This window comes from Lolium rigidum, chromosome 6 (genome assembly GCF_022539505.1).
Source record: "Lolium rigidum isolate FL_2022 chromosome 6, APGP_CSIRO_Lrig_0.1, whole genome shotgun sequence".
NCBI classification, from domain to species: domain Eukaryota; kingdom Viridiplantae; phylum Streptophyta; class Magnoliopsida; order Poales; family Poaceae; genus Lolium; species Lolium rigidum.
The window spans coordinates 20,866,856-20,884,348 of record NC_061513.1 but is presented as its reverse complement, the minus strand read 5'-3'; the positions used below and the strand labels follow the sequence as shown (position 1 = coordinate 20,884,348).

Genomic DNA, 17,493 nt, shown 5'->3' with positions numbered 1-17,493 from the left:
CTTGTTAACGCGTGAAGGTACAGCACACACAAACACAACACAAACGCAATTTCCTCTTGTGGCCCCGTGCGGTCAACCTCTAAAATAAGGAAACAGAAGGGGCCAGAACCAACACAAGCAAGGTGGAATAATAGGAAAAATCCGAACGGAAAAGTACACAACCACTGCTCCTTCCTTCTTTGATCGTCTCCCTTCCCAATTCACGCGCCCACACCGCGCCTCGCGCCGGCCTCCTTCCCAATCCCGCCGCCACTTTCCATCCTTCGCCGCCGTGCCGCCATCCCAATCCGCCTCGGAGCCGGCCTCGTACGGCCACGCGGCGCGACCATTGTTGTTATAATAATGGACGCCGACGAGCCGCCAGAGCCCACCACCGTACCGTACGCACCCGACCCCCGCCGCTAGCCGTCTAGCCAGGGGTTCTCTTCCGCGCATGGGCTGCACGACCTCCCACGACGCCTTCGCGGCCGCCGCGTCCAGGGCGCGGCGGCGCGCGACGGGCCACACCCACGCCACCTCCTCCTCGTCCGCGTCGCGGCGGGCGCGGCGGGACCCCGCGGCGGTGTGCCGGGAGCGCGCGGCGCTGATCCGGGCCGCGGCCGACCGGCGGTTCGCGCTGGCCGCGGCGCACGCGGCCTACTTCCGCTCCCTCGCCGCCGTCGGGGGCGCGCTCCGGCGCTTCGCGGCCGCCGCGCTCCTCCCCGCCGACCCCGCCTCGCCCGTGCTCACCCTCCCGCCGTCCCCCGCCAAGCCGGTCTCCACCCTCCCGCCGTCCCCGTCCGGGTCCTCCTCCACCGTCTCGCCGCTCTCCCACTCCCTCTCCGACGACGACGAGGACCTCCACGCGCTCGACCACTCCAGGCGCTCCCGCGTCCGCAACGCGCCGCCGCCGCCCCAACAGCACCGCCACTACATGCGCAACTCCGCCACCGTGCCCAACGTGGTGTACGAGGACCCCTACGCCGAGTACGCCGAGGCGCAGACCGGCTACGGCGCGTACCCGTACGGGCCCCACGGCGACGTGGACAGGAGGCCCCCGCCCACGCCGCCGCCTCCGGAGCCCGCGGCCTCGGCCTGGGACTTCTTCGACCCCTTCACGCCCTACGACCAGTTCCTCGAGGACTACTCCCGCGGCAATGGCGGCGGGATCAGCTGGAACTTGCCCGCCAGCAGCCCCAATTACGCCGAGCTGAGGCGGATGGAGGGGATCCCGGAGCTCGAGGACGAGGCGGAGCTGGAGGCCAAGCCTGCTGCTCCGGCGGCTTCAAAGCCATCCGCAACCTCGTCGGCCGTTGAAGATGAGAATGTCAAGGGGAAGAGACCAGTTCCTGCCACCAATGCCGCTTCTTCTGAGGCGAAGCTGCAGAGCAAGAGACCATCCAGTCCCAGGGGCGGGCCATCGGAGGTGAAGATGCAGAGCAAGGGACCATCATCCGGTGCCAATGCCGAGCATTCTGAGGCGAGGCTGCAGAGCAGGGGTTCATCCGGTGCCAAGGGCGGGCCATCTGAGGTGAAGAAGGGACCATCATCCGGTGCCAATGGCGAGCATTCTGAGGCGAGGCTGCAGAGCAGGTTATCATCGGGCCACCCGAAGGGCGAGCATTCTGAGGTGAAGCTGCAGAGCAGACCATCTGGTGCCGATGTTGAGGCAGAGAAGCTGGTCTCAGCGCGGAGCAATGCCAGCTCGAAGAGCAAGAAAGGGGGCAGCAGCGATGCGGCAAGCTTGAAGGGCATGGGCAGCGGTGACATTGACGGCGGCAGCTCCACCGCGAAGAAGAAGAAGGGTGTGGCATTTGATAAGGATGTGTCGACCGTCGATGCATATGGGGAAGAGGGGAGCCACAGCAAGCCAGCGCATCCAGCTATGACCGTGAGCAGCGAGTCCTTCTCGCCGTTGCATAGCGGAGACAAGGATGTCATGGAGGCGATGGAGGATATCAAAGCGCGTTTCGAGGAGGCGGCGGACTGTGGCGATGATGTCTCCAGGCTCCTTGAGGTGGGGAAGGTGCCTCATCGGGCAACACCCAAAGTTCTTAGATGTGGGTAATGCAGTGCTCTGTTGGAGTGAAACTTGTCTGAAATTCTGTTGTGTGATACTAGTGCATTAACCCAATGTTGACACATGCTATTTTCTGCAGATTTCTCTTCTACCGTGTCGTCCGCTCACTGCCTCCCCAGGCGACAAAGGAACTCAAGGTTGCCGAGCACGGCATCTTCGGCCAGTGGTAGAAGAAATCCCGACTTGAATCTGTCGTCGACTCTCGAGAAGTTGTGTCTCTGGGAGAAGAAGCTATACCAGGAGGTTAAGGTACAGACTTGGGCCACATCAACAGACTGCAAGTGCCAATTCATGTTATCTGTTATTTACTGCATGCCAAACATGTGTTGAAAAGGTTAGGTGATTGTTCTAGGATGAAGAGAAGCTGAGAATCGTGTATGAAAAGAAGTACAGGAGGCTCAAGTCACTGGACGAGCGAGGAGCACAGCCAGAAGCAATTGACCCCATCAGATTGTCTGTGCGGGACTTGAGGCAAAGGATCAGCATCAACATCAGGACAGCCAAGGCCTTCTCATCAAAGATTGAGAAGATTCGAGATGAAGAACTATACCCTCAGCTTGTTAATCTCATCCAAGGGTATGGAGTTTCCTAGCTTTTACTTGTTCTGTCTCTTTTTGTTTCTTCAGAACGATAATTTAATCAATTGAATGTTGCTGTTTTTTGCAAGTACAGATTGCGAAGAATGTGGAAAGCAGTTCTGGAATGTCACGAGAGGCAGCTATCAGCCATAAGAGACAGCCGAATCCACTTGCTCAAGGCAAGGACCATAAGCCAATCCAGTGCTGCTGCAGTGGCCACACTGGAGCTGGAGCGGGAGCTCTCGAAATGGTACCGCTGCTTCAACAAGTGGATCAGCACCCAAAGGGCTTACGTGGAGGCACTGAACGGATGGTTGAGGAAATGGTTCCCCGAGGTACAAGAGGAGCTAGATGCACCAGACGGCGCCCCGCCTTTCTCCCCTGGCAAGCTCGGCGCCCGACCGATATTCATCATATCAAACGACTGGTTCCGAGCGATCGAGCTGGTCCCCAAGAATGACACGCTCAAGTCGATCGACTATTTCTCCAAGCTTGTCCACGAGTTCAGGAGGAGCCAGGAGGATGAGCACCGGCAGAGGAGGAGAGCCGACCACGCCTCCAGGGACTACAAGAGGAAGCGTGAGGTTCTGCAGAGAGAACTAGGAGTAAGTAGCAGTACCGATATGGTTGCCGCGATGGAGCACGCTCCCCCTGGCCATGACGACCGCGTGGTTGAGCTGCAGAAGATGAGGAAGAGGCGGGACGACGAGAGGGCCAGGCACGATGAGGTGATGAAACATGCTCATTTTGCAGCTGAGGCTACTCTGCCGGTTGGTTTCCTCCCTCTGATGGAGCAGATGGTCAGCTTCTTCCAGAGCAATCTGCAAGTCTACATGCACATCAGAATCAATGGCACCTAAGCTTGCAGGCGGCCTACAATGAATCTGTGGTTTACGGCATGTTTTTGCAGAGGATAGTTTTGTGATTGAGGTGGTAGAGGTGAGGTAGTGCTGGAAATTTTGTGTACAGATCATTGGTTCAATTCGGCGGTTTAGGCTTACTTGCTAGGATGCTTACGGTGGTTGCTAGAATGTTAGTGTTTTACAAAGATTTTTACTGATGATTTGACTCATTCCTCTGTAGAGGGGATGGGGGCTACAGAAGTTTCAGTTTCAGCTGGTTCCCGTTCATCTTGTACATGACACTTCACCTACTAATTCATGTTTAGTTTTGCCTTGTGTTGTTGCCTGTGACCGAGAGTTAACAGTTCAAATTGTAACTAAGATTATGCTAATTCGAATTATGTTTTTGTTTACACTATAAATTCTATTAACTTCCATGATGTAAATGAAATGGCTTAATTGCATTCCAGAATTTGAAGAAATTCTATGTACATGCGCATACTCCTACATAATTTTATGGCCGTGTATATTCACATACAAAAATTCATGGATTCATTGCATTCCAGATTTTGAAGATATATGATTTATATGCACATACAGAAATTTATGGCTTTGTTTGCATTCCGAAATTTGAAGAGGTTCTTTGTATATGCACACACAAAAATTTATGGCTTCATTGCATTCCAGAATTTGAAAAGATTATATGTATATGTACACACAAACAGCGCTAGCTCTCCAGCATCAGTTAATCGTGATTGCTCTTTACATGCATTCCTACTAATCTCTAAGTACAGCAGATCTATAATCCTTACTCGTGTCCATCTGTCCCAACATTCCAATTAAGCTTTATCATCCACATGCCTGAAACTGTCACATGACCACCACCCTTCCGTCAGATCATCAAAAAAGGCAGGTATTCAGGTATAGCACATGCATCTCAGCATCTCCTGAACGAACAATTCTGCACTCCAGCTAGCTATGCCACATATGTGTCCCGAGATTCTATCCGCGGGGTATGCTGCCCCGCAGATCTCAACCTCTCCAGGGTCCCGGTTCGGTTGCCCGTAGTAGTCACAGGAGTGTGTGCGGTTACGCAGTGGTGGCAGCATGAACAACCTCTTCCGAAGAATCATCTGCCTTGGCCGCCTCCTCTGAAGAATCGTCTGCCTTGGCCGCCTCGGTGGCGATGGACCTCAGCATGTCTTGCTTCCGCCTGTACTCGGCCATGCGGCGGGTGCTCTCCATCGAAATGAGAAGGACCGTCATGTCGGCTGGGCTTACGCCGCCGATTCTCCCAGCCTGGCCTAAGGTTTGTGGCCTTATCTGCAGATGCATTATCAGGATATGAGATATGGAATCTAATCATAAAACTGGCACCCTGCTAATCATAGTAAAGTGCTGCAGCTGTCAAGTTTTGAACACTCGGTCAGTATGTACATGACAGAAAAGTTCAGACAACATTGTGGTCAAGTAGTTCAAACTTGTAGGAAATGAAATATTGACAATTGTTTAGTAAAAGGAAGACATTTTAAGATTGCTAAATCATTGATTTTATCGCAGAGATTGAACCGCACACAACATGCCCTGCTAATTCAAGAACCGAATAATGCATGCTGCTGATTTATGATGGCATGTTATCTTATGTAAGGCTCTTGTACATGTTCTAATTGCTACTCCAGAAAGAACAAATGTACCGTAGAAGCAGATGCTTCGCGTACCTTGGAAAGTTTCTCACGAGCTTCAAGGCATAGATTTTTCATTGAGTGGTAATCTAAGTCTTCAGGAATTTTCCTGTGTTCCTGGTTTATAATCTGAAGAGGGGAAATATAATTATGGGTCAGCAGGTTTTTCAAGTACCAAAACAAGACAGATTAAATAACTGAACCTATTAAGTGGATGGAGGTTTTTTTTTTCCTTAAGCAGAGCAAGTTTTCTTTTTGAAACAGACATACTTTATTACACTATGAAGAAAAATAGAAAATCAACGACTGCAACCAAAGACCTTAAGCCTAAATCCTCAACAGAGAAAAAGAAACAAAATACATAGAATGAAATATATTTGCACAACACGTGCAGTATGCATCACTGCCAGACTTCTCAAACGTGTAATTACAAATTTTCTTGCACCTCAAAGAATTTTCATTACATATTTAATTCAGAAAAAAAAATGACATGATCATAAAGCAAATTACCTGTTGTAATTGACTCTGCTGCCTTGCTATGAAACCCTCGTACTTGATATCAATCTCCACGCAGTCTTTCTCTATTCGAGATAAATGCTCATTTCCATATCCATGCTTATCCAGAAGTTTATACTGTACATGTGGTTTTTTCAGTATGGCTTCAAGTGTTGATGACTGCTTTATAGGTTGGTTGGATATGGCGGTAACTTCAGCAGAAAATTCCTCTCCTGCAAACGGAATATTTAATTACAGAATCAGAAACCATGCTTGTAACTACAAAAAGTGAGCACATGTTAAACAATAATGTTTCAAACTTGGCATAAATTCATGTGGTAAATGTATAAATCTTACCCGATACTCTTGTATGCTTCAGCCGTTCTTTTTCTTCTTTAATGCGGGTTTGCTTTGACTGATAAAGCTCCCAGCGTCTATCATCTATTAAACCAATATCTCTCCCCAAAGGGGTCAACCGACTATCAGCATTATCAGATCGAAATAGAAGACGATGCTCTGAACGACTGAATGTCCACAAGTGCCAACAACACAAAATGTCAGTCAAACTGTTATTCAAAGAGTCACACTAAATTAACAAAATGGTAAGCTCCTTGATTCCTTCTAAATTCTAATGGATGATTACAGACAATATAACGGCATTATGTCAATATAACGGCATTATGTCAGTAAAGGTTCTTCTGACTTGTTCCTTAGAAAAACAAGTGATTTTGTAATTATTGCTCCACCTTTTCTTCCTAATAAATGAGCACTACTCCTCTAGGGTTTCTCGAAAGTTGGTAATATCCTTCACTAAACATACTTTTGTAACATTTGCCTAATGTCCTGCTCGCCATTTAACTAGCCCTAGCCCAATATGACCAAGTCTTTGGTGAGAATCATGTTTGTTACTCTACGGTGGGCCACTCTATTCATTGGTACTAAGGATTTGCCACTCCATATCGCATCAAGATGTGACCCCTGGACCCACATGTCGGTCAGAAGTTGATTCGCAAATCTGTAAATGACAACAAATGGAGGGGCAAATCCCTCAAAAATTTCAGTGCAGCCTTTTAGAATTACACAGATTCTAGTATTTGCAGTTAAATACAAATTTGTATTTAACAGCACATTCCTTTGTCTTAACAAATGGAACTATCTTTTTTTTCCATCGAGTCCATTTAGCATGAATACAAAGAGTTGTTGTACTGATAACCCATACCTTGTTAACATACGATAAGGCTCCCTAAGATCCTTTGTAACAAGATCATCGATTAGAGTCCCAATGTAACTGCTTTCCCTCTCAAGAACGATTAGTGACTTTCCATCAGAATGTCTAGCTGCATTGATTCCTGAAACTATACCCTGTAACAAAAGTGAGCAAGATTAGGATCCATAAAATACGGTTCAATTAATCTGCCTTGTGATGGAGATATCAGAAACAATGAACAAACCTGAGCTGCAGCTTCTTCATATCCTGTTGTTCCATTAATCTGCCCAGAGAAGAATAAGCCCTCAAACTTTTTTGTCATAAGGGATCTTGAGCACTGATAAGCAGGCAAGTAATCATACTCAACAGCATAAGCTGGCCTTAGCATCACACAGTTCTCCAGTCCTGGTAGTGTTCTCACAAGTGGTAACTGCAATTTCTCAGGAAGACCAGTGGAAAAGCCCTGTATAAGATGTACAAACGGTTTAAGTTATAGGTTTTGAGTAAAACAATATCGCAGAAAACATCCAACAAAATTGTATATATGAGAACAGGTGATACAAAACTCTCAGACTAAAAACAATTTGTGAACAAGGGTAAATATGCAGAATAGAGAGAGGGGTGGGGAGAGACCTGTAGATATAGCTCCGGTACATCTCTACCCTCTGGTTCAAGAAAGACCTGATGAGATTCTTTATCTTTGAACCTTACAATCTGCAAGAAAGAAATATCTGGTTATATTTCGAATTGTAATCAACAAATTAATCAGTTTATATAGGGAAACAATATTTTCTTTACAAGATCGTTGCAAGTTTAGGTCGATTACAATAGATCAAAACATAATCTTTCATTGAACAAAGTAACAAATCAAGATGGCCAAAGATATATTACCTTGTCTTCAATTGCTGGGCAGTACCTTGGTCCCTTTGCTTCAACCCAGCCACCATATGTTGGTGTTTCATCTAAGTTGTCTGTAACAATTTGGTGTGTGTCTTTTGTAGTCCGCGTTAAATAGCAGCACATCTGTTCCCTCTCAACGTGAAATTCAGGATCAAAACTAAACCAGCCTACCTGTTTCAAGAGATGCCATCAGCTTGAACCTCATGGTTAAGCTTAAGCCACACTTCATTGGGCACATATAGACTAGCTGAGAGAGATATCAAAACTAACTAAGCCATTTCAAAAGTTCACTATCTGAGAGGAAAAAAGGCACACCATATAACTTGACATAATTATATTGTTGCTTGCCCTGACAATGCAATGCTACAGTGGAAAATGCCCCCACTCCCACACACCCAAATGCAGATAACCAAGAAGATATGATCTCAAGAAAAAATCGTTTCACAACGCACCTCTTCATCACCATGCTGGGCTTCCAATCTAGAAAAGTCAACTGTCCTGCGGTCAATTCGTGGTGGCGTGCCGGTTTTTAAGCGGTCAGTTTCAAAACCCAGATGCTGCAAGTTTTCAGTAAGTCCATGAGAAGCAGACTCTCCAGCTCGCCCTGCAGGCATTGATGTCCTACCGACCCAAATCTTACCACTCATAAATGTCCCGGTGGTAAGTACAACAGATGGTGCGTAAAAGTCCATGCCAAAGAAAGTGCGAACACCCTCAACACTATCATTCTTGCCTATCATAACTTCTGTAGCCATTGCCTCTCTAATGAAAAGATTTTGTGTGCTGGAAAATAGTATATGCAGTAATATGTAAGTACTATGAATGATATCAGACTAAAATCTATGCCAGAAACAACAATAAATATATAGATTAGCAAATATCATAACAAACTTCACAACGACTTTTTCACTTGATAGATAGAAATATCTGCACAACAGATTCACCTTACAGAATCTGAAAACTAAAATTCAGGAAAACAGATTCATCCACTCAAATAGTAGTACCAACATAGTCTTGGTCAGGAGTAACACTAGGTCACTAGCACATGCCAAATTAGTGATGTCACTCTATTTGTGTATCTTAGATAATAATAAAAGTGTGATTCTGTCAGAACCACTTAAGAATATATGAAATACGTGATCTAGATAAGAGGCTACCGAAACGAACATTCATCTTTACATACCACTAACCACTTATGTTGTCAACAAAACAAACATTCTTGGCTAAGTGGACATTGTGTAAGTCATGGAGTTATGATACAAGAGGTTTTTTTTTGCATATACTAACCTTTCTACAACTTTCCTCATCTCCATTGCGTACTCCCTTTTATCAGTCTGAGCACGCAGAGCACGGACAGCAGGGCCTTTTGAGCTGTTCAGCACACGCTTTTGCAAGTAGCACCTATCAGAAGAAGAGCTAATGAGTATACCAAAAGATCTATGCTGATTTGGTAGCATTGCAAGTTTCTCTGGTACCAATAACCCAGCCACATGTACAAACGACACAAGACACAATTCATCTATGTAAACAAGAACAGAATTAACATATACCTATCTGCGATTTTTCCAATATCACCTCCAAGGGCATCTACCTCATGGACAAGTTGAGATTTTGCAGGCCCGCCCACTGCAGGATTACAAGGCTGCATAGCATACCAGATAAAAAAATGAGTCAGCGGAACTGCACTTTTGGCCTTAGAATATCACGAAGCTGACATAAAGGAAACTGCTCCTTGGCTAAGGATAATTCATTAGCTCCTTATAGCACATCAAAATTTGCAGGTACCATATTGGCAGTTTCCTTCAGCTTCTGTTGATATGTTATCTCTTAATCAGATATACCACCACATCATAATTTTTTACAAAACCCGTGTACTATGGATACATTAACATATCACAGTATCGCATCATTTAAACTCTTATTATGGCACATCTACTTAGCACATGCACTTGGTTGCATATTTCCACAAGCCACCATGAATCCATGATACAAAAAACAAAATGTACAGACTATGCAATTTCAGAGGGAATTGCTACACTTTTTTCGAATCATGCAGAAGAACTGCATGTGTAATATTAAGACGAAGAAGAAGACGAAGGCCATAAGCACAGACTACAAATTACACGACCAAACAAGCTGAGAAAAACAGAACCAATACAAAAAAAAAATCAAAACCTCCAGGACATGCTATCTCACTTATAAACTACAAAAGGCAGCAAGGAAACAGCCCACGAACCACCCTGACTAGGCATTGCTACGATTATAACTGCTGAAATTCATAACTGAAAAATGCGACAGAGAGCGTGCAGACCTACCTGCCATGCGATCCGGTCAATGTTGAGAGTGAGGAGGAGGGTGCGCGCGCCTAGCCGAGCCGACGCGAGCGCGGCCTCGCAGCCGGCGTGACCCCCTCCGACCACAATGACGTCGTACCGCTCCCGCAGCGCGTCCAGCCTCCCTCCCGAATCTGAACGCCACAGTTTAAACCCATCAGTTAGCCATCCTTGTTCAGTCGAAACCCATCTCTAATCAACGGAGAGTAGCAAGGTACGAGGCGCAGGGGAGGGTTACCCTTGGGGGAGGAGGAGGAGGCGGCGGCGGAGAGGCGGCGGGCGCGGGGGCGAGGGCGGCAGGACGGCGAGGGGAGGGCGCGGGTGAAGGGGGCGGAAGGGAGGAAGGACGAGAGGCTCGCCGCCGCGCCCGGCGGGCGGAGGCGGAGCAACATCGCCGTGGACGGGGAGGGGCGGAGGCTGAGCTATCTCTGCTCTTCTGGCGGCTGTGGCTCAGTGGAGATTGAAAAGGAAAAGTTGCAGAAAAGCCCCTCCAACTTGGGAGTTTAATCATGCTCATCCTTCTGTACTGCATACTAGTAGTAATTCATTTCAGAAACGCCCTTAGTATTCTGATGTGGACCGAACTGCTAAACAATAGTGGTCTCTACTGAATTGCCATCCCTAGTTTTGCAATTTACATTTCCTTTTCATTATAACAAAAAAATCAGTATTACTACTACCTCCGATCCATAATAAGTGTCGGGGATTTAGTTCAAACTTAACCTAATTTCAACTGAAACCCTGAACTTATTATGGATCGGAGGGAGCACATTATATTCCAGCATCTCTTTTGTTTCACTATAGTGCAAGTGACAAATAATAACTGGAATTTGTGACACATAGTAAATGATGGATGTGTCAGGCCGGCAACACGAGGAGACAAAACATATCGCGACACAATTGTTGGTATTCCATTCTGATTTCACCAGAAAACACAGTTTCCTACTACTGCCATATCATAGTAATTAAACTGTACAAGCAACAGTTGTGACTGAAATTACTGATCAACCAATCCAATTGGTGCTAGACATACTATGCAGTAAAGCCTTATTCACATCTCCTTGTCCATCCAGATTTTTGCTCTGTTTGCAGAAGTACCAAGCAGGCACATCATCTTTACGAGTAGAGCCTTACACGCACAGTGATTGGGGCACGACACAGGGGGCATGTCGATAGTGTTGGACCACATTCCTTGCATGTCTTGGGACAAAAAAGGAGAGTTAGTCAGTTACTCATCCAAGAAGTGAACCACCTGGTTCATAAAAATGTGTTGATACAAAACTTGGGCTTGGTCATAATATAAGTTTTTTCAGTGATTAGTCGGTTGGTTACACTGAAGCTACAGGCAGCATAGGCTTACCAGATGACCACATTGGAACGCCATGTCCTTTGGATTCGTCAAGCAGATTGGACATACCTACAAGTTTTACAAAAGAACAGTTCAGAGTCCATAAATGTAAAAGAATATGGTGCAGACTAAAATGGCCCGAAGTTAACTACCTGTTCATCCGAAACGTTCTTGCCAACATCGGTCGACCGGGAGGATGTAGTTGGAGCATGTGAAGCAGCAACAACATTGTCACGTTCAAGAACTTTGTTTGGAGGAGGGAGAATCCTCGGAGGGCTAGCCTTTTGTGTGTGTTTTCTGAGCGATGGTAAACGCGAGATCAGTGAACGAAGGATATGATAAAGAAAGTCAGAATAACTAATGCAGGGCCTCAGAGTGGAGAAAAGCAAGTACTCTGACGGTCGGAGGCCTTGAGTTGCTTTATATTGAGTGGGTATTTCCATAAGAGCTGCGAGCGCAAACGCAGCCTCCTTCTTTGACATGTCCTTGCTTGTTGACATGATATCAGTGAAGTTCACAAACTGCACCAGTATATTCAAGCAAAGTTATAAGTAAAGCAACAGACGATAGTGCAACACAAGTCTGGAACTCTTCTAACCAGAAGGCAATGGCTCACAGTAAATAAGTATCAAGGCAATATATCGAAGGTAGTACTGTTTTTGGTGGAGCAAAACAATAAATTTGAAACTGAAGCAACATACTAGTATTGTTAAATCACCTGGAAGTTGTCAAACGCTCTGTCAGGAATACAGTCATCAAAATGCTGCATTGCATCCCATGGTCCATCACCCACTCCCACCATCACAATTGAAAGAGGATAGAAGCTAGCAACCAAATAGGCTTTAGTAATACAACAATACCAAGTTGCAACAACACCAATTTGAATTGCAATAGAACTATTTACCTAGCATCAACAATTGCTTGTATAGTTGCCTGTTCTTGTGGACTTAATCTCCTGTCACTGGAATTTGTGGTGGTCACCTACAACTTTCGCTCAAGTGAGACACACACTGGAATGAATGGCTGAAGTTCCATTGAAGAAATTTACTGCTACAATGAACACATTACCTGTCCATCAGCTATGATGACAAGGACATGGTATTGCCAATTACTGCTTTCCACCACAGACATCGCCGCGTAAATAAGAGGTGCGAAAGAAGTTGGGCCTACAATGACCAGTTAAAACATATAATGAGGGAAGCAAAAGATTGGAGTACTATTGGTGAAGTATTCAGCTGGCCCAAATAGAGATGGTATCACAAAAACAGTATTATTCAGTTGAAACTTGAACACAACACATGAGTTATATTTGTCTTAGTCAAGTATCTACCTCATCAAGTTCATAGATTAGATAAGGTATGTACCCATAACGCAATAATAATAATAATAATAATAATAAATCTTATGAACGAGGGATGTCAAAATTTCTAGGTGGACCAAATCATTGAGTACCGAATATGACTCTTCTTTATGTGTTATGGTACAATAATGGACATTTTCAGATAAGATTTTTATTGAACAAGTACCAAAATGTGTTATGGTACAATAATGGTACAATCTTATGTTTGTGTTTTATGATCTCAGAATTCTCTACTGGAGGAAAATGGGGGACAGGACTTCCTTACCTGAAAGGTTCAAATGTGGAACAATTTGTCTGTATCTTTCAAGAACCTCCTCGAAACCACGACAAGGAAGGTTTTCTTGGTAAAAGCTGAAGACGGAATGATCATGTGTTGAAGCTGCAGGTTGAATTGCATTTTATCAAGTCATACAAGAAGTACATGTGTTCCTTGAAACAAAGTTCAAATGGAAAATGAAACAAACAGTGAGTCAATACGTACCATCACCAAATCCAAAACATGGAATCAAGTTATCATCATCAAAAGGTGATAGTGTTCGCCCAATTATAGAAATGGCTTGCTCATATGGATTTGGGGTGCCACTAATGGCATGCAGAGATTGTCTTCTGAAGGAATGCCTACCTACAGAAATTCAGCAGAACATGATTTAATTAAGAGACGGGGATCTTATGTAGAGCTGCTGGGAAGTAGGAAGCCTAAAAGGAAACGGCAGGTAGACAGTGATGCCGAAGTAAGATTTACCTGACCATTCATTGCTTTTTGTGAAGTCAACCCCAAGAATTAGATTTGATGATTCAAGCCCAGCTTCTCTCAATGCAGCAATGACCTTTCATATGTGAAAATTAGTACAAAACTGTACCGTGGTCACAAACACATGATGACGCGAAGCAGATATAATTTATTTATTTTCTCGAAAAAAAAGAAAGAAGGTTGCTAAAATCACTTGAACAGAAATAAGGAAGCTCAAAGAAGCAGTTTATGCTATGCAGATTTGGGCATGTAGCATATGAGGTAGGTGTATTACACGCCGTCAGGATTAATGTGACATTTTCAATGTTCTTTATCAGGGATAATATATACACTGAAGATTGAACAATAGAGATACAAGATTTAGGCAATGTGCAAATGTTCTAAGGCCGGGTAAGTAGCTTTATTTGACTACTGCTGAAGTAACTTATGTTGAACAAACAGTGTTTGGGTTCACAGCAAAGACGTCTATATCAAAGTGGCTGAGAAATATGCCTACGCTTGAGAGACAAGAAAAAGAGAGGGGCCATCATCAGGATGTTGGCTGCTTGTCACCAACCTCATCAACCGAGCTGTAGCTGTCAGCTATAAACTTTGGCTCCTTGGAACTTGCGGTCGGGAAATGAGCGTGATGCTCGTGCTTGTGATGATCATGCTTGTGATGGGTTCCTCCGCCCCACATTATCGGCAACGATCTGCAAAACCACACAATTTTCGCATAAGCGTTAGTGGCTCACAGGCAGACTGCCCTTCCGGGGTTCAGAAACACGGTGGATGTTGTTAGGAAGCAGTATACATAAGAAAACAGGAAGAAAAAAGCTCGGACTAGCACACTGGGAACGTGTGGTCTAACAGGAACAGAGTGGGTTTCACCATTGCAGAGTTCAGATGGTTGCCAGTAGCAGTAATAGTAAGTCCCGGGGCAACATATACAGTAGTGGCTGACGGATTCACCGAATCATGAACAGAATTACAGACGGCTCCTGTGATGGGGACGTCAAATCGCAACTAAATTCAGCGGAGCTAGCGCTGATTAAATAACTTGGCGACCTACTATCCATGAGCAGGACGTGAAGCCACGAAGGACTCGATCACCACCCGTGCTACAGTGAAGGCAAATTAGCTGGGAAAAATCCTTCCTACCAGACCCATCAGGGCGTAACCAATATTTCCCCCGCTTCCGACGGAGGGAAGCCGCAAGGTCGCGGCCTCGCGCGCGGAGTACGAGCGAGGAATTCATCCCAACCTGGATCCTGAAGCGAAGCGGAAAGCGAATTGAAGGTACGGGGAGAAGAGGGGCGGCGCCGTACGTACCACGGGACCAGGCAGGCGAGCCGGAGAGCCGCACGCGGGGACCTGGGCAGCGAGCTTCACCGCGGCGACGGGCGCACCACGAGGACGGCGAGGCGGCGAGGGAGAAGACGACGACGACGACGCTGGCGCGCGGAAGAAGCGGGCCCTCTTGTACTTGCTAGCAGCAGTTTCCGTGGCTGGCTGTCGGCGTTGAGCAGCTGGCGAAGCTAGCGCACACACGGTGGCAGCGTGCGTGAAGCAACTGAAAAGGACGTGGCGGCGGCGTCGGGCTAACCTTTTTTGCCGGTAAAGTTGGGAGGGAGCGGTCCGACCCGGCGGATTGGGACCTGGCAACGCGCGAGGTCGAAATCGGCAGCGTCTGTTCATGCCGCGAGATTAGTAGCTAATATAGCGGCGGTTGAATACGAGATTGATTTTCATTTCCTCATCTGGCATACGCATCTGTATACAACGGCGTCATCAGTGTTTTTAATGCATGCAGATTCAGTGTTTTTAATGCTCATGCATGCTGGCCTGTGCTTTCTACCTTTCTTGTTAATACCTGCCGTGAGATTCAATGAGTGATTAATGCTTCATAAGATAAGCACAGGTTAATCTTTAGAGTAATATACTAATCATGTATTAAGACAAAAAAAAATGCATGTACCAAATATTCGTGTGTTCTGGGAAGAGAAAATACACTACTAGGTAACTAGTAGGGGATTGCTTGATTAATTTGGAGTCTCACCTAGCATTTTGCTTATTAAAATGGTGTCGTACAAAAGCTCTCCTGATTGAAAAGTAAAAAATTCAAGAACACGGTGTAAGCAATAATTAGCAAAACACATCAAATTATCAGACAGAACAATTCAACAAAAAGTAAAAAAATACTATTAAACTAGTTGAGAATCTAAATTATTAATCTAGGAACAACCAAAAATGGATTCGTGCATATTTCATAATTCTTTTTCCAATCTGGTCAATCAGATGAATGAACTAAAGTACATGAGCGCTTAGTCGTCGATGGGATCTGGACAAGTATATGAACAACATAAACATACATACAAAATTCACCACTGAACCATTTTGATGGGAGAAGAAATTACAGCATTCAACACTTGTCTTAACCAGATCGGAATGAAATCAAAATATCGTGATGCAAGTCAATTGTCTACGACTTCTACAACTACCACATGGAGAAGGCTGAATTCGTGCACACCTATTTGCAGGTTTGTTGAACAAAGAATTCTTGCATTAATAGCTGAAAATCCTGTGACCTCTCAACTGTAGAACGTGGCATTCTTCGGGGACCTCCTCTTCTTCCTGGGCATGAAGAACTCCATCCCCAAGAGGCAGCCCAAGAAGAAGACCACAAAGTCCAAGATGAACTAGAGCATCTCTGTAGCGGCCTAAGGCTTTGTGGAGGAGACGGTCTGATTTAACAAGAAATACACAGTACTACTGAGAGGAAATCAAAAAGAAATCGAACACGAGAGATGAGACGCCTGCGGGCTGTACAGATCAAGGGCGGGAGCGCACCAGAGCTAGCTCGGCCAACGATCCTTCCTCCGCTGCCCGACCTAGCCCGCAGCGCCGCACTGCCGCTGTGGTGCGGCATCACCGCGCGCAGGAGCTCGAGGGCTTGTGGAGGGAGCGGGTGTTGGGGGAGGGGGGCGGTGAGCATCTGCAGGAGGTCGTCGCGTTTCCCCGCCGCGCGCCTTGGTCCAGCCCCATGCTCCTGGTACTCCTCATGTGAGGAGGACGCCGGTGACCTCGGGCACGGGATCTGGTGGGGGCTTCCTTGGCCGCGCAAGGATGGCGCCTGCCGAGGGCCAGCGAGGAGGATGCCGGCGGCCACGGGTTCCCAAGCGAGGAGGACGAGATTCGGTGTGGTTCGGCTTGAAGAAGGCAATGTCGGTCTGGAGATAATTGCGGGGAACGGAGATGGACGAGGAGGAAGAGTGGAGAGGAAGGGTAGTTGGGAGGAGTTAATGTGAATCGGTCTGTCTGACAGTTTTGCAAATACGAGACATATACTTGATATACGTGATAGAGATACGTATGGTGTCAGACACGTGGTGCTCACTGATTGGATTAGTTTTCATCCTCGCCCGTACCCGGGTTCCATTAGCAGTTTTCGGGGAGCGGTCGTCTTATTCTTTTGTACTCGTCTTTTTATCTTTTTGAAGTGCTATAGAGAATGGGTGCCATTGCTTTCGATGTGATTCACTCCATTCGAAAGATTCACTCAATAGGTGCTTTGGTCTACGGCGTCTCATTTCGAACACCGAATATTTGGGTCGAGCCGCGCGCGGATACGAAATCAAGCAAGCGATCATTTCCTAAGACCATCTCCAACTGGCGCTGTAAAATCTGGCGCGCTATACCGGCGATTGGGCGCGCTGTAGACCGCTGGCGCGCGGCATAGCGAAATTGCCCCCGGCAGAGGCTCTATTTTGCAGCGCGCGTTGGTGTGCGAAAAACGCACCTCCGGCAGAGGCTCTATTTTGCACAGCGCGCGCGCGTCACAAACTGCTAATCCGACCATTTTTTAAAAAAATTCATCAAACAAACTATGAAAATATGATCGAAAATACGAATATATTTTAAAAGTTCAACGATACAATGCGACATTTAAAACGAAAATA

The 17,493-nt window shown here is 46.1% G+C and overlaps 3 protein-coding genes and 1 long non-coding RNA gene across 4 annotated transcripts; 1 reads left to right on the top strand and 3 right to left on the bottom strand.

Annotated features, from left to right (window-relative positions):
* Nucleotides 1-433: 433 nt before the first annotated feature.
* LOC124662266 (protein ROLLING AND ERECT LEAF 2-like) lies at nt 434-3,809 on the top strand. The gene is made up of 4 exons (XM_047200122.1): nt 434-2,039; nt 2,139-2,308; nt 2,412-2,635; nt 2,732-3,809. The coding sequence occupies exons 1-4, from the start codon at nt 434-436 to the stop codon at nt 3,495-3,497; spliced, it is 2,766 nt and encodes a 921-aa protein (XP_047056078.1). The 3' UTR covers nt 3,498-3,809.
* Nucleotides 3,810-4,129: 320 nt separating this feature from the next.
* On the bottom strand, nt 4,130-10,488 carry LOC124662265 (tRNA uridine 5-carboxymethylaminomethyl modification enzyme MnmG-like). The gene is made up of 13 exons (XM_047200121.1): nt 10,335-10,488; nt 10,079-10,230; nt 9,314-9,405; nt 9,051-9,164; nt 8,216-8,546; nt 7,755-7,934; nt 7,497-7,577; nt 7,108-7,326; nt 6,876-7,018; nt 6,014-6,180; nt 5,672-5,889; nt 5,198-5,290; nt 4,130-4,802 (listed from the first exon to the last, which is right to left on the bottom strand). The coding sequence occupies exons 1-13, from the start codon at nt 10,486-10,488 to the stop codon at nt 4,569-4,571; spliced, it is 2,178 nt and encodes a 725-aa protein (XP_047056077.1). The 3' UTR covers nt 4,130-4,568.
* A 495-nt stretch (nt 10,489-10,983) lies between these two features.
* On the bottom strand, nt 10,984-14,234 carry LOC124662264 (E3 ubiquitin-protein ligase RGLG3-like). Its single transcript, XM_047200119.1, has 11 exons — nt 14,112-14,234; nt 13,547-13,631; nt 13,286-13,426; nt 13,070-13,183; nt 12,513-12,610; nt 12,349-12,425; nt 12,163-12,268; nt 11,838-11,965; nt 11,597-11,741; nt 11,457-11,513; nt 10,984-11,296 (listed from the first exon to the last, which is right to left on the bottom strand). Exons 1-11 carry the CDS (start codon nt 14,232-14,234, stop codon nt 11,213-11,215), a joined length of 1,158 nt encoding a protein of 385 aa, XP_047056075.1. The 3' UTR covers nt 10,984-11,212.
* A 1,676-nt stretch (nt 14,235-15,910) lies between these two features.
* LOC124668404 lies at nt 15,911-16,615 on the bottom strand. Its single transcript, XR_006991677.1, has 2 exons — nt 16,385-16,615; nt 15,911-16,244 (listed from the first exon to the last, which is right to left on the bottom strand). It is a non-coding gene; the product is annotated as an uncharacterized LOC124668404 (long non-coding RNA).
* Nucleotides 16,616-17,493: the final 878 nt, after the last annotated feature.